We start from the raw sequence: 17,433 nt of genomic DNA, 5'->3' as shown, positions 1-17,433 counted from the left end.
CTCAATGTCCACTTCATGGCATTGTTCTGAGGTTCCAAAAAAAAAAAAATTGTAAGTAGAGGACCTTATACAGCCTGGGAATGATAAGTCCTCAATAAATATGTTTATCAAAATAAAAATTCAATAACAGATGTTATTCATGGGTTTTAAAAATTTTATTCACAGTTTTATTGTTTTTATATTTAAAATGCTGTGGATGAGTTTATGTGAAATGAGCTCCATGCTAAGAAAGTTAAATCTGTTGAAGACATTTCTATCATCAAATGAAAAAAAAAATTAGCAAAATTTCTATAAATATGGTTATTACCTCTTTTATAGCTTTTTTTCTGGAGATAGAATACATTAGGTCACTTAGTTACTATGTCCTACCAATCTGAGAACAAGTACTATGTATGATTAAGCCCTTTGTAGTCATTTGAAGATTATATTCGTGTACATAGTAAGCATGTAATAAATATTTACTTAATGTTGAATAAATTTTTAAGAAAGTTCATGCTGATCCTTAAAATGCTATGGCTTCTGAAAAGCTATGTTCACCTAGGATAGAACTATTTGGATTAACTCATCAAACCATGTGAAAAAGAAAATGATTAATGTTATTGTCAACATACTGCTAACTTTTGTTAATTTTATAGGTAGACGAGCAGCCCATATATGAATACAACCTCTACATGTATATTTATTTTGTCATCTTTATCATCTTTGGGTCATTCTTCACTTTGAACTTATTCATTGGTGTCATAATAGATAATTTCAACCAACAGAAAAAAAAGATAAGTATTTTAAGGTTTTTATAATGCACTGAAAATATGAATGATTATTTTCTTAAAAACATAATATGAAATTTAATTTGATATCCATTAGTAATTAGCTTCATTAGAACTTCATTTAATTTTCCAGTAATTGGCCAGAATACAGTACAAATAGGTTCAATCTCATTCATATCTGCATAGAAAGTAATTATCTCCTAAGTTATGACTATTTTTATGCAATATGGCAAGTATTCAGTTTGTTTTTCAGTGTTCCCTATAAAGGACTAATAATGAATAATTAAAAATTAGTGCACTAATTATTGATTTATTCAAAACACATTTCATTCATTCTCTGAGCCACTGTTCCATGGGTTATTTAGTGGGGTGGCCCTTGATGCACAACACAGGATATGGTTCCTGAACTCAGGGAGTTTATATATTACAGCAGAAGAAATGATACATGTAATGGAAATTAGGATTTGTGAAGTGTTGCAAGTGGGATACTCTCCTGAGATTTCTGTTTCATTACCCTTCACATCAGCTGTATTAATTTCGTAGGGCTCCTGTAACCAACTACCACAAACTGGTGGCTTCCAACAACAGAAATTTATTCTCTCTCAGTTATGGAGGCTACAAGTTCCAAATGAAAGTGTTGGCAGGGCCATGCTCTCTTCAGAGCCTCTAGGGGAGGATCCTTCCTTGGATCTTGCAGCATCCTGTCGCTCAAGTGTTGCTTGGCTTGCAGAGTATATCTTCAGTCTTTGCCTCCATGGTCACTTGGTGTGCTCCCTCTCTATGTCTCTTTCCTTTTCTTAAAAAACACTGGTCATATTGGATTAAGGGGACACCCTACTGTAGTATGACCTCACCTTAATTTTATTACATCTACAATGACTGTATTTCCAAATAAGGTAATTCTGAAGTACCAGCAGTTGAGACTTAAAATATTTAATTTGATATCCAACACAATTCAACCTAAAACATCCACCATAAAATGTATTATTATTATTATAGACTTTGTCTTATAAATGTGGGCAGCCACAGAGAGGTTAAGTGATTTAGTGAAGATCATGCATCTAGTAAGTAAATGATAGTTTTGGACAGAGTCAGCAGTTGATTCCATATTCCGCATATATTTTTTAGGTCCTCTACTATGCTATGTGCCCCAATACTACGATATGAAATAATGATAAGTGTAATAAGAGAAGTTAACAAAGCAGTGACAACAAGAAAAATAAGTGTGTGGTCAGAGGAAAAAATAGATACAAATAGAAAAAACAGCCATAGGAAGTCGTATGACTTATATGACAATTGTAAGCCTTGGAAGACGAATAAGAAGGTCTGTAGCAACTGAGAGGCAGAAGGGTGAATAATCCACAGGAAGGGTAGAGGAATGTGTGAGTACGTGCATAGGGCTGACAAAAAAGACAATCCAGGATGAATAGCCTTTCATCAGTTTGAGTGGAGTTTTGAGATGGAGTTTGTTTGTTTTTTAAAACTTTTTCTTTAAATTCCAATTAGTTAAATACAGTGTAATATTAGCATGATCCAACACTTCTATCCAACATCCACTGCTCATCACAAGTACCTTCCTTAATCCCCGTGCCCTGTTTGACCAGTCTCCCCATGCTTCTCCCCTCTAGTAACAATGGCGTTTTGAGAAAAGAAGTAGAAAAAGATGAGATCTTGCTTGAGAGCAGATCTGAAAAGCCATATTAGATCTTTTTCAGGAGGAGCTGGTGTGTCATTGAGGTATTTTGAGTAAGGGAACACATATAATCAGGACATTGGCGTTTGTTAAGATTTGATGATGCGTCTGATTCTGTGTAAAGTACTCCACATACGTAATCATAGTCAGGTTTAAAACAAATCTAAAAGCCATTGTATCCTCCCCTCAGGCCCCCCACCCAACTATCAGAGATGTTGTGTTACTTGCATGTCATCTGACAGTAAGGAAGTAGCTTTATCACAGATCCAACTGGAGTCTTGTCTTCCAGGGACCCTGAAAACTAGGTTATGATTTAAAAAATGGTGTTTTATGCAACTAATGAATCACTTAACACTACATCAAAAACTAATGATGTACTATATGCTGGCTAATTGAACATAATAATAAAAAAAATTATAAAAATAAAAGTAAATAGAAAGAAAAAATTAATCCAGTAATGATGTATAGAATGATTGGAGAGAGACCAAAGACTAGGTCAGACTCTGCATTACCCACTACCTCAACCACACTTGTGTCTTCAAATTAGTCATCAGCAATGGAGAATATGGCATATATTCAATGAAGAGATTGTAGGGGGTAGAAGCTACAGTACGGGGCACCTGGGTGGCTCAGTGGGTTAAGCCTCTGCCTTCAGCTCAGGTCATGATCTCAGGGTCCTGGAATCGAGTCCCACATCGGGCTTTCTGCTCAGCAGGGAGCCTCTTCCTCCCCTCTCTCTCTCTGCCTGCCTGCCTACTTGTGATCTCTCTCTGTCAAATAAATAAATAAAATATTAAAAAAAAAAAAGAAGCTACAGTATGGTCTGTAATTTGTAAGAGATAAAGCATCTAAGAAGTCTCAGTTTTCCTGTCAAAGTTGACTGATGTACTGTGGCTATAAAGATATCTTTCAAAGATAAGGGGTAGAATTCAAAGAGTGATTTTAGATATTGACTTAGCATCTCAGAAAAGATGGAGGTACATGCAGTGAAATGTCTGAAATGTCACCATTGTACGTGATTGATATTCACAATTCGAAGAAAAATTTAGTAAATGTTAAGTGTTATTTATGCTTACATTTTCAAATACAGGGTTTTTTTTCAAAGATATTTTAAAATTCTATCTTCCATTCTTACATTTAATATCTTAGAGTTACACTTAGCTAACGTTATCATACATTCATGCCTTTCAAAAAAGAATCTTTAAAAATTCAGAGTTAATCTTGAAAATAATTTTACAAAGTATACTCTAATTTTCAATTTAATTATTTTTTCAATTTTAGTCATTACAGATGTGTATATATGATATATAAGCATGTAAATATGATAACCTCAGTATTCTCTGCATAGGATAAGTTAGACATATATCTAGATAAAGCCATGTGACCATGAACAGTACAGCCACAACTTTAATTGCTTTAATCTCCTTGCTTTAAATATTATTCTTGCAACAAGAATTGCCACTGGAGGAAGATAGGGTGGGTTGACACACTACTACCATTACTCTCAGGCAAAAGTTACTAATTTAGAAGCACTGACAACAACCACTATCCCCTACCTTCCTTCCAGTATTTCATTTTCAATTTAAGCATACCTTTTATTTTCTGACCTTTTCTGAATGGCTTCTGGTTTCTTCCCACCCTACTACTAAGAGACAGGACCAAGACTTAATTAAACTACTGCACAGGGGTCTTTCTGCTAGATACTTTGTATATTATATATGATTTCATCTAATCCATATCACAGGCTTACAAAAGTGGCATCTTTACGCAAAAGTGTATACACTGGTCTAGCAGTGATAAGTAGCTTGTTTAAAATCATGTGACAGGCCCACTGAAGGTCATAAGCCAAAGGTCTGTTTGGCTTCAATGCCCATGTTCTTTTCCTAGTGTATTTTTGCTGCTTAAGGCTTTTCGACTTCGGGACTTTGGTCTCAGCTCATGACTTTACCAACTACCCATGCCTCTTATAATAACCAACCCCACTTTACTAGTTTTTCCAAATAACTATCATTTTACAAGTAATGTCTTCATTTAATAAGTTCATGTTATTTAGGGTTTAATTCATCAGAGAACATAGTTCAGAAAATTAGAACACAAATTACTAATAGACTCAAGTTATAAAAGAGATAAGTATGTGATAAGTATGTAGTATATTTACACAAAGACCTAGTATAGACCTGGGTGCATTTGGGTAAATTCTAAGTAAAGTACCCCCTTTCAGTAACTATAACCTTGTTAAGAAGATTAATAACAACGGCAGTAACAGCAACTAACAGTTATTTAGGGCTTGTGTATCTGGCATTCTGCTGAGTGTTTTGAATGTGTTATCTCAGTTGATCCTCCCAACAAACCATCAAGGTATAGCTACTCTTGTAATGATAACATGACTTATCCTCAAAGACATTAAGAAACTTGCCCAAGGACAACAGAGACAGGATTTGAAGAAAGATGATCTGACACCAGAACCAAATTCTTAACACAGCCTTGACGTAGTGTGTAATATTGAAAATGACCAGCATGATTTATAGAGCATCTTTCATCTAGCTTTTAAAGGGATGCATTTTGTATGAGAGCTCTCAATCTACAGTAAAACTAATCCAAACCACACAAGCCTCTCTTGGAGCATCCTGTAATCTCCTCCTAGTTTCATCCCACCATTTATTATTTTGGCAACTAAGGTATCATTAAGAGAAGTTAAAATTTGCTGCTTTGATTTTTACCTCGATTTCATAGTTGTCTTCCCAGTGTTTTCCTGGCTTCTTCTGGTAAGTTCTGACATGCTGGAGTACTCAGCCTTCACCCATGAGTAGCTCTCTTAACACTGGCCTGAAGGCTTTCCCTGATGCTTAGCATCAGTATATAAGATAAATACCAAAGACTGTATATCAACTAGAATAAAAGTAAATTAAAACATATTAAGAAAGAAAGGGAAGTCTGGTTACCATTTACCATTTTATAAATTTTTTTATAAAAAATGCAATATAATAGAAAACTGAATATTGCCTAATCCAGGAAAATTAAAGGGAAACCATAACCAGATCATTTTTAACTCCAGGACCCTACAAACTAAGTAAGGATTTGAGAACTATGAATTCCCCAAAATAAATTCCTAATTACATGGATTATACTAATTTATTCCCTAACTAAAAAGTTGATATTACACATCAATGTAGAAAATATGTGGATATGTAAAAATTAGATAATTTTAAGACAATTTGCTTACCCTAAAAGAACAGGTAAAGTTTCTAGGCATCCTTTGTGAGATTTAGACTCTTACAGTGTTGAAAAGATCAAAAAACTTCATTTAGATGTTAGTTATTTTTACTGTGGAAACTTAGGGTTGTCTATTTAATTAAGAAGTCCTTCCGGTCAAGGATCCTAGATCTTTGGTAATTTCCTCAACACGTAGAATGCTATTGTGTATACTGTTGACACCCATAATGTTTATGTTGAAATTCCTTTACTAGAATGAAAAAATTAACCAGTTTCTTGAAACTCACACACAGATATATGTAGGACATGTTCCTTGTAGTCTCCTCCACCCCTTATCTACAGGGGGTGTTCCAACACCCCCAGTGGATGCCTGAAACTACAGATAGTACCAAACCTTAAACAAACAAACAAGCAAACATGTTTCTGCTCCTACATACATACCTGTGGTAAAGTTTAATTTATAAATTAGGCACAGTCAGGGGTGCCTGGGTGGCTCAGTGGGTTAAAGCCTCTGCCTTTGGCTCGGGTCATGATCCCAGGGTCCTGGGATTGAGCCCCGCATCGGGCTCTCTGCTCAGCAGGGGAGCCTGCTTCCCCCTCTCTCTCTCTACCTGCCTCTCTGCCTGCTTGTGATCTCTGTCTGTCAAATAAATAAATAAAATCTTTTCTAAAAATAAATAAATAAATTAGGCACAGTCAAAGATTAACAAAAATAACTAATAATAGAACATTTACTATAATACAAGTTATTTGAATATGGCCTCCCTCAAAATATCTTATTGTGCTGTACCTACCCTTCCTGTGATGATGTGAGATGATAAAATGCCTACCTGATGAGATGACATGAGGTGAATAACATTGGCCTTGTGATGTAGCTTGGGCTACTATTGACCTTCTGATGGTATGCAGGAAGGAGGGTCACCTGCTTCCAAATCACAGTTGACTCTGGTTAACAGAAACCATGGGAAGGGATACCATGGATAAGAGGGCACTACTCTTTATTCTTTTTCTGTGCTAAAGGAATATGACATTTGTAAATGAATACAAATAAATATAAAACTACTTTTGCTATTGTTTTGGCCCCTACTATTCATTAGAGTCCCAAATGTTAGCCAAATCATCCAAAAAGTATTCAGTATTCTTATTTCTTATAACCCTTCCTAATATATCGGTTATCTAGCAATACAATGCCTGATGAGACTAGTAACAGATAAAATGAAATATCAGCACATAGTTTAAAATAATTCAGATTACCTCACCAAAAGAAAATTGAGGCAATAATTATTATAGGGCAATATATGTATCTTATATATGCACATCACATTATTTATGGAGAGTCACGGGCCTATATATAAATAATTATTTAAGACATATTTATAGCTATGTGGCATGTAATAAAATGCATTTTATTTCTATCTACATATTTTTAACCTGTCTTAATGATCTCAAAAAGGACCTAGATAATGATTACGGTTTTAACCAGGTTTATTTTTTATTTCTTTACCTTGGGGGTCAAGACATCTTCATGACAGAAGAACAGAAGAAATATTATAATGCAATGAAAAAGCTGGGCTCTAAGAAACCACAAAAGCCAATACCTCGGCCAGGGGTAAGCAAAACAAAACAAAACGAGCTGTCCTTAAATAACACAGGGGGTAGGGGCAGCAACCCTCTACACAGTTGAAAATCTGTGTCTTAACTCTTGATTTCCCCAAATCTTAACTACTAATAGCCTACTGTTGACCAGAAATCTTACTGATAAACTGAACAGTTGATGAACACATAGTTTATATATTATATACATATGTATGTACATACATATATTCTTATATAAGGTAAGCTAGAGAAAAGAAAATGTTAAGAGAATCATAAAGAAGAGGAAATACATTTCTAGTACTATGCTGTATTTATCTAAAAAAAAATCATGTTTTAGTGGACCCATGCAGTTCAAACCTGTGTTGTTCAAGGATCAACTGTATATGTATACATATATATCTTTGGCATATAAATTTTCAAATTATTTTTAATTCATCTTTAATGTATAATTTCTTCTTAAACATGAATGTGAATATTTGAACAAAAGTCCTTATAAAACTAAATATATGTATCCTGAACATTATCATAGATCTTATTCTTTTTAATTTTTCTGTGAAAATGAAAAGTAATTATATATGGTTTTACTTCTCTATTAGCTACACAGCTTACTATGAGTACAATGGCCTGTAGAAGATACAAATAAAATTTACTTTTGATTGAAATGTATTTATCTAAATGACGATTTGGGAGCACCTGGGTAGCTCACTGGGTTAAGCCTCTGCCCTCAGCTTGGGTCATGTTCTCAGGGTCCTGGGATCGAGCCCCACATTGAGCTCTCTGCTTGGCGGGAAGCCTGCTTCCCCTCTCTCTCTGCCTGCCTCTATTCCTACTTGTGATCTCTCTCTCTGTCAAATAAATAAATAAAATCTTTTAAAAAATTTTTTAAAAACTGAGGATTTTATGATGTAATGATTGCCACCTAGCAGTAGGGCAAACTAACTTGCAGATTTTTGATTGTGACAAACAGCAAAAGAAGCAGTTGGACTGATCATGAATCTAAACTTTTTTTCTACTGTGTGGTTAAAGACCAGAACAGGCTCAGATGGAAATATTGAGTCTTGGCAGTAAAATGATAGTTTGTATTCCTCTAACATCACAAGGGGGAAGTTTAAACACATTATATGCATTTCAATTTATATTCAACATGACATACCTTACCTAAGAGTCATGGCTGAAGACTAAGCCAGATAATGCCCAGCTGGCTATATGAGGATCACCTGGCATTTTTTTTTTTAAAGATTTTATTCATTTATTTGAGAGAGAGACAGTGAGAGAGAGCATGAGAGGTGAGAAGGTCAGAGGGAGAAGCAGACTCCCCACGGAGCTGGGAGCCCGATGCAGGACTCGATCCTGGGACTCCAGAATCATGACCCAAGACGAAGGCAGTTGCTCAACCAACTGAGCCACCCAGGCACCCCTCACCTGGCATTTTTTAAATGGGCACATTGCCGGGTCTCAACCAGATCTACTGCATTATAATCTATGGATTTGAAGCCCTGGTATTTAATTTTTTGCTTGCCCTACTTGATCTTGGAAAAATACCTTAAAATTTTCCTATGCAATTGTTAAAGGATTTTGAAAAAGCTTGTGTTTCCTGGAAAGCATAATATTAGCAGTGAGATTAAAAGGAGGAGTGATCTATAAGTATGGATATGTGTGGAAATATGCATTCTGTACATGAAAGAGATAGGAAATTTTAAGTCTCATACCATGACAGTCATAATAGTGCAAGATCATACAGCACATTAGCTAAAATAATATGACAAAGTAGAAATTTAGAGACCTGTTATTTTATTGAAAACTCCAGGTGGAGGAGTTGAGGTTTTCTTAGTAAAAAATTACCTGTGACCGTGGCAATTCATGTATAATATGCTAGGGTAGGTGCGTTTAAAAGCAAATGTTAGTATACATGACCAACTGAAATCTGGCGGGTCTGATATGTACCAGAAGTCAACAACAACAACAAAAAGTTTTCATGTGCTTTGAGTTAGATTTAACTCACTAATAATGTTTCTTCTGAAAATCAAGAATCTATGACCAAGTATAATTTATGCAACTTTTGAAGGCATGCCTTTCTAAAATACTTTTTAGTAATGTAATGATTAATGTATGATCATTGCAAAACCTACTCTACATTACATATTATTCTTGTTTCTTTACAGAACAAATTCCAAGGATGTATATTTGACCTAGTAACAAACCAAGCTTTTGATATCACCATCATGGTTCTTATCTGCCTCAACATGGTGACCATGATGGTAGAAAAAGAGGGACAAAGTGAATACATGACTGATGTTTTATATTGGATAAATGTGGTTTTTATTATTCTTTTCACTGGAGAATGTGTGCTGAAACTGATCTCCCTCAGACACTACTACTTCACTATAGGATGGAACATTTTTGACTTTGTGGTTGTGATTCTCTCCATTGTAGGTAAGAGCATTTTGAATTAAACTAAACTTCACATTTGCTCAGAGAAGCTTCCGAATTCTTGAATATAAATTTACTTTTGAGTACATACGTAAAATGAAAGAATGAAGGAGCCTTAAAGACAAAACTAAATAAAACAAAGACCTCTGTGTCAGGATTACTGGGTTCATACTCCAGGTCTCAAAGCCAAAACTCTTCTGTTTGTTAGAAGCATGTAATACTCCTTGATAGTTGATTTCCAAGATTACCCTCACAGAAGCAGCAATTGTGTCTATATAGGTAAGTAGTAGAAATACTTATATGTATGTAGGAAGACCAACGGAGAATCTGAAATCACCTCAAGTTTTAGCACATCATGAGAACTGTCCCTTGATTAATGATCATTAATAACCAGAATATCTCTCTCTGTGAAAATTCTTTCTGAATTCGAAATGAAGGTAAGATCTCAAGAAATGGCATTTTCATTTCTTATGGCCTCATTACTTGACAAGTCTATAAAATAGAATCATTTCTCAACCAATCCCAGTCATGGCCATGAATCACAGTACATGATCTTATAATTCTTCACCTTTCATTACCATAGCTGTTTTTCTGTCCTCTTGTTTTCTCAATATCTGCACATGCTTTGCCCAATATTTTAGGGTTGCATTTATTTTTAGAATTGCAAATTTTAGACAGAAAGAGATTTTGGAGAGTGTTTAATACACATTCAACTTACAGATGATGAAAGAGGCAGGCCCAGAAAGGTTAAAGGTCACATAACCTAACATCTCAATATTGAGTACCATGTCACTTAAAAGACACATTCAAAATCAATTTTTAAAAAAAAGAGTATTAAGAAAATATTAAGATATCAGAAAACAAATTAAAATTTAAGTAGGAGGGTACCTGGGTGACTCAGTCATTAAGCGTCTGCCTTTGGCTCGGGTCATGACCCCAGGGTCCTGGGATTGAACGCACATTGGGCTCCCTGCTTGGCGGGAAGCCTGCTTCTCCCTCTCCCAGTCCCCCTGCTTGTGTTCCTGTTCTCACTGCCTCCTCTCTGTCAAATAAATAAATAAAATCTTTAAAAAATAAATAAAATTTAGGTAGGAATCTCAGAGTAATAAGCAAAATAGTGGAAACTATTTGGAAATCATCAAGTTGGGAAGAAAAAAAGAGTGTTCCTCTATGACCTCTATTTTTAACAGTGTTGGCTGATGCAATTAGATAAGAAAACAGAGGGGTACATGGAGCAAATGATCTTCATCTTCAGATTATATTATGGCATTCTTTAAATATGAAAGAGAATCAACCAAAAAAAATGGATTCAATTAGAATTCAGAAAGTACAAACTTTAAATCACATGTATTGATATTCATAAATGTTTTATATGTGGACAAAAAATTTAGAAAGTATACCTAAAGAAAAATCTCACTTGCATTTACAATAAAAATAAAGTAAAATATCCCAGCAACAACTTTAATAAAAGCATAGGACTTCTTTGAGGAAAGCTAACAGGCATAAAAGAAGCCTTAAATAATTGAAAGCCTTTTATTATACTTGGTTAAGAAGGCTATCACGATAATCATGACCATTTTTGAAATAAATTAATTTGTAAATGCAGTGCTTTCTCAGTGAGAATATCAATAGGTCTTTTTGCCTGGTGGAAATAATATATTGGCAATATAAGTCTGAATGATTCTAAAATTTATCTAGAAGAAAAATTAAAGTAATGAGTGGTTGCTTACATTGCTGGATACTTAGACCACCGTTAACATTGATGAAGTAAAACAGTGTCTTTAAAAAGCTCAGTAGATTCACATAGATAATTCAAAATTTAACTTCACTATATAGATAATTACTAATTTACTCAGTAGGAAGATCACATGAATCAAAAATTAAAGTGTAAAAAAAAAGGATTCAAGAAGAAATAGATTTAGGACAATGAACCTGAACAGTCTTTCCTATTTATGACACAAATTTGAGTCTATGAAGAAAAAAATAACAAGATTATATAAAAATCAAAATATTCTATGGGAAAATCTCACTACAACCTCTCCCCAAGCAAAAAGATTGAAAGACAAAACACAGGGAAAAGTTGTATGTAACATGTAAGACCAACAAAGGATAAGCACTTTCAGTGGAGAAATAGTCCTCCGAAATCAGTAAGAAAACAGTAAATCTCTCATTAGAAAAATGGGCAAAGGACTTGACATGGCTGAAAAGAGAAAGTTGAAAATAGCCAACAAGCACACAAAATGTCCAATTAACAAGAAAAATTGTGGATTTTTTTCCCAACAAAAAAATTTATAAAGAGGTGTTTTGAAACATCATAAAGATTTTCTGGTAAAAATCAGAACCACAATACTGTCTGAGTATGTGGAACCACGCAAGCATTTTCATACGTCACTATGAAGAACTGCACAGACTTTCTCAACACAGGTTTGGTGATCTATAAGAAAACTTTGAATACACTGATTTTTTATTAATATATTATCAAATGATGCTTAGGTAACTAGAAAAAATATACCTACCTGAATACTTTTCTCAGCCAAAAAATTTGAAAACAACAGAAAATTCTTCAGTATGCAGTTATTTGGACAGAACATTATGAAACTATATAATTTATATATATATAAATTACTATAATTTATAGTATATAAACTATATTTACTATAATTATACTTCGTTGCCATTTGACTGGAAATGTTTCCATGACATGATGAAATGACTCAAATCATAAAAAATGCCCAGGTAACATAATTACATTCATGGGGCAATGTGTGCCTGGGCTTGCACAGAAAAAAGTGTCTGAAGTGATAACAAAGTAGTAACAGTTATTATAATTGATGGTATTTCGGTGATTTAGATTTCCCTTTAAGCTTTTTACTGTATTGGTTGAATTTTCTTCATGAGTAGGTATCTTCATGAGTAGGTATCACCCATAATAATCAAAAATTATTATGGAGGGGGAAAAAAAACAATGCCCGCAAACTTAGTAAAGGGAGAGAAAATGTCACAGTGGTAATATCAATCATTTTCCTTTGGGATTGCTCAATCTGTTGATTGTTATGAAACTGCTTTCAATATAAAATGATAGTCCTGAAATCATGAGAGAAAAGATGGAAGATAACATTACTTAAAAGTCATGATTTTTCTGTACCATCCCCTCCCTCCTCACCAGGTATGTTTCTGGCTGAGCTCATAGAAAAATACTTTGTGTCCCCTACCCTGTTCCGAGTGATCCGGCTCGCCAGGATTGGTCGAATCTTGCGTCTGATCAAAGGGGCCAAGGGGATCCGCACGCTGCTCTTTGCTCTGATGATGTCCCTTCCTGCCTTGTTTAACATCGGCCTCCTGCTCTTCCTGGTCATGTTCATCTACGCCATCTTTGGAATGTCCAACTTTGCCTATGTTAAAAAGGAAGCTGGAATCAATGACATGTTCAACTTTGAGACCTTTGGCAACAGCATGATCTGCCTGTTCCAAATTACCACCTCCGCTGGCTGGGACGGACTGCTGGCACCTATTCTCAACAGTGCACCCCCTGACTGTGATCCAAAGAAAGTTCATCCCGGAAGTTCAGTTGAAGGAGACTGCGGGAACCCATCAGTTGGGATATTTTATTTTGTGAGTTACATCATCATATCATTTCTGGTTGTGGTGAACATGTACATCGCTGTCATCCTGGAGAACTTCAGTGTTGCTACTGAGGAAAGTACTGAACCCCTGAGTGAGGATGACTTCGAGATGTTCTATGAGGTTTGGGAGAAGTTTGATCCTGATGCCACCCAGTTTATAGAGTATAGCAAGCTCTCCGATTTTGCAGCTGCCCTGGATCCTCCTCTTCTCATAGCCAAACCAAACAAAGTCCAGCTCATCGCCATGGACCTGCCCATGGTCAGTGGGGACCGGATCCATTGCCTTGACATTTTATTTGCCTTTACAAAGCGTGTTTTGGGTGAAAGCGGAGAGATGGACTCTCTACGTTCACAGATGGAGGAAAGGTTCATGTCAGCAAATCCTTCTAAAGTGTCCTATGAACCCATAACAACTACACTAAAACGAAAACAAGAGGATGTGTCTGCTACTGTCATTCAGCGTGCTTACAGACATTACCGCTTACGGCAAAATGTCAAAAATATATCAAGTATATACATAAAAGATGGAGACCGAGATGATGGTTTGCCCAGTAAAGAAGATAGGGTGTTTGACAACACTAATGAGAACTCAAGTCCAGAAAAAACAGATGCAACCCCATCCACCGTCTCTCCACCTTCATATGACAGTGTAACAAAGCCAGACAAAGAGAAATATGAAACGGACAAAGCAGAAAAGGAAGACAAAGGGAAAGATGGCAAGGAAAGCAAAAAGTAGAGCTTCATTTTTGATATATTGTTTACAGCCTCTGGAGGTGATATATTTGTGTTAATAAGACTCTTTTAAGGAAGTCTATGCCAAAACTTTTTATTGAAATATTCTCAGAGTCAGTGTGGTTGACTCGCTCTGATTCCCTAAAATAGGTGAACAGGATTAGCAGATGGCTACATTTGCATTGGTAAATGGTTATGTAAGAATCGTGAGAGTACTCTGCAGGGATTCTCGATTACAGCAAACAAAGCTGGTTTAATTTTATTTGCTTTTAATAAATCAGAAGACCATGTGGAAAATGTTCACCTCTGCCTTGTCATCTCTTCACAGGATTGTAAACCTTCCTGTTTCCCATGCAAATACAAACACACACGCAGCTATCATTTGGATATCTGTAGAAGTGTTTTACCTTGGCTTTGCAAATCAAATGTCCTGATAGAAGGAATGGCCATTAGTAACAAATAACACATCTGTTATTAGGAAGCAAGACTCTTTTCCATGTACAGAGGTCATTGTCTATTTTTGAGGTGCTTACATTTATTCCGTACTGCATCAGAATCAATTTTTATGTGCCTATACAATGCCATGGGATTAAAAACATATGTAGGCTCTTCATTTCGACAAATATTTTTCATTCATCTTGACTCATAGACCAGCCAGGATAAGCTTACCTTTTAGAGTATTGTGCTTCATAGTCTGCCTTTTAAAATATACTTCTTGGTTCATACGATAACCATACAACGTGAAAAATTATTTTAAGTACATATCACATTCCTCAAAAGAAGAAAAAAAACTGAAGATGCTTAAGAAAAGAAGGAACAGAAGGAAGCTTTATTTACTTTTATTTATACAGTCTAACACGTTACTGTGCTGCCCCTTAAACACCAATAATGACCCAACTCTTCATCTGTTTGGTCACAAATTTCTGCTTTCTCGGGCAGTATTGTCTAATCATTCTTTAGCACAAAGTGAAGTTAATATTTTCCTTCAGTGAAGTGCTTCCTGACGTGCAGCTATCTGTTTGATACTGTGGTTCATGTTGGAGCAGCTAATGGCTTGAGCAAAGCCTGGACTGCCTCGCCTGCTTGCCATCCTCAATGTGTGCGGCAAACTCTCAAGTCACGATACATGTCAGCCTTTCAACAGAGACCCATGTTTAGTATGAGTGAAAGATCATCCAACTGGGATTCTTGCCACCCTGCTTTCTTGCCTCTAATGTACTATCCTAATTGTGCTATTAGTCCTTTTGGACCTTTCTCTTTCATCTATAAAAATAAAGACAATGTCACTTTCTCCTTAAACTTCTAAAACTCTGAGGCATAGTTGATATCAATCAATAAGGTACCCTGAGCTGATAGTTTACCAAGCACACACTCATTTTCTTTTAGGAGCTGTCCACCTACCAAGGATTATAAATCTAGTTTTAAAAAGTTCTCGTTGATGATGGCTTGAAAAGAAATGGCCATGATGCATTTTTTCATGAGTTTATTTCAGGAATATGAGCTCTTTCTTCTATCAAGTTACTTATGCATAGGCAAAAATTGAGTTACATAAGTAGAGAGTAATTTTATTTAGAAGATTTTGTAGGAGTTTTCAAAGCAAGTATATATATTATTCATTTGCTTTTCTAAATTAAAAAAGAACATAAATTATATTTCTATAATAAATACATAGTTTTTGTTATTCTGGCTAGTTAAAAATAAAGGAGATTTAAAAATACCTACAGAAATGAAGAGTATGGGTAGAGAATGACAGGCAGAAAGAGGGATGGACTAAGAAACACAGATATGAGATCAACAGACAAAAACAGAAACATATCCATGGAACTTTGTATCTGCAAAGTTTTAAAATTGTGACATATTTTGTAACATCTGTGAGGGAGATGATCACTTCTAGACGTTTGTCCTAAGATACATATGAAATTAAATCTAGGGCCAAAGATTCTTTGCACCTACACTCAATTATTCATCTTAGGTTATTTGAGCCTCTTTTTTATTTAATAAGAAAGATACCATGCAGTGTTTTCCTAGGCTATGTAGAGCATTGCATTGCATACCTGCTAAGCCTGTTGAAAATAGGTTTTGACAATTAGGGAACCATTCAAAATATATTACTTTTGTAATATTTTTAATACATTAAATTAAGAAATTAATATCACTTTAGATTTAAATTCAGTCTATCCTCATTATTTTAAACCTATATAAATATAACTGCATTTTGCATATTTATATATTATGAAAAGACGTATGATGGACAGGTTTATGTGTGATTTACTAGTAACATTTTTACATTACCTCCTTTTTATGTAAAATAAAAAATACTGGCAACTGGTTCCTCAACAGTTTCTTCTTACCATTTCAAAAAAAAAATTTTACAAATTTGCTCTTTTCTCCTATTTCATGCCGAACCAATTTCATGCTGAACAATACTTTTTTTTAATATAACCTAGTTAGGTTTTGTATATATATGTTTTCCCAGGCAGGTCTAGTGACTTTTAATCAATTAAAAACAATATATGGAATTGAGAGCTTATTTAGTACTGTGTAAGCTTGAAGTAAAATTAGACTTTGCTTTTCATGTAGGTTACTGTTTGGTACAGACAATGAGATGCCTCCAGAAGGCACTGTCATGCTAATATTTAAATTACATAATCCTTGGATTCATTTCACCTAATGATCTAGAATGGCAGTTACAGTGTAAATTTTAAGTTAGAATAAAATGGAAGCAAACACAAATGGAAGCAAAGATCTGGACACACATAAATGCATACATGCAATTTGGAGAAAAGTGGGAGAATCTCATTTTGCTTTTTTGACTGTTACATAGTTTGCAAAAGACATTAAGTGACTTGTGGGCTGTTTCTAAATGTTGATTGTTGAAAACCTCAACCCAAAATGTTCAGCATGATTTTATAGACTTTTGATAGCTTTATTAAAAAGATTTAAGATAAAATGCACATGTAAATAAAGCAGTTTTAAATAGGAATTTTGGAGAAATGTTACTGGAAGTAATGAAAGGAAGGCCAGCTAAATTAGAATGGCCAAGTAATGGGCCTGGGTTTAGGACCTATGTATAGAGACTACACAGTTTTTTAAGTATCTGTGGTTATGATGTAAAGTTCTTGAGGAAAAGAATCAAGAATTGCTTCATAAAAATAAATGAATAGCCAAGCATATAATAATGCTGTTTACATAGAACTCTGTAAATTTTCTTACATCTGTGAATGCTCAGAATGTTTGAGTTTGTCATAAATTATATTGTAGTTATACTGGAGATGTACACATTGTAATAGAATGTAAAAATAAAAATCATTAACAAAATGAAGTCACGTTTGCATGTATTTTGTTTCTGTGTGAATAACTTTTAAGGAAGTAAGTTCGG

The 17,433-nt window shown here is 34.8% G+C and overlaps 1 protein-coding gene and 1 long non-coding RNA gene across 3 annotated transcripts in view; one reads left to right on the top strand and one right to left on the bottom strand.

The window, feature by feature from the left end:
• SCN9A (sodium voltage-gated channel alpha subunit 9) overlaps window positions 1-16,521 on the top strand; it is a 166,526-nt gene extending 150,005 nt beyond the window's left edge. The window contains exons 24-27 of the mRNA XM_032880361.1: window positions 636-773; window positions 7,178-7,282; window positions 9,432-9,702; window positions 12,866-16,521. Of these exons, the coding sequence (XP_032736252.1) occupies window positions 636-773; window positions 7,178-7,282; window positions 9,432-9,702; window positions 12,866-14,058 (1,707 nt within the window). The 3' untranslated portion in view covers window positions 14,059-16,521. The remainder of the gene's footprint in view (window positions 1-635; window positions 774-7,177; window positions 7,283-9,431; window positions 9,703-12,865) is intronic.
• LOC116880910 overlaps window positions 1-17,433 on the bottom strand; it is a 140,998-nt gene that overhangs the window by 68,371 nt on the left and 55,194 nt on the right. The window contains exon 2 of one of the 2 annotated variants that reach the window (XR_004385299.1): window positions 12,912-13,091. This is a non-coding gene — a long non-coding RNA (uncharacterized LOC116880910). Of the gene's footprint in view, window positions 1-12,911; window positions 13,092-17,433 lie in introns of those variants that run through there. The other variant, XR_004385298.1, reaches the window with a different exon arrangement.

The sequence above is a fragment of the Lontra canadensis genome, unplaced genomic scaffold (genome assembly GCF_010015895.1).
Source record: "Lontra canadensis isolate GAN:19392208 unplaced genomic scaffold, GSC_riverotter_1.0 scaffold69, whole genome shotgun sequence".
Lineage (NCBI taxonomy): Eukaryota > Metazoa > Chordata > Mammalia > Carnivora > Mustelidae > Lontra > Lontra canadensis.
Note: the sequence above shows the minus strand (reverse complement) of the source record. Positions and strands in the feature narration are given on the sequence as shown.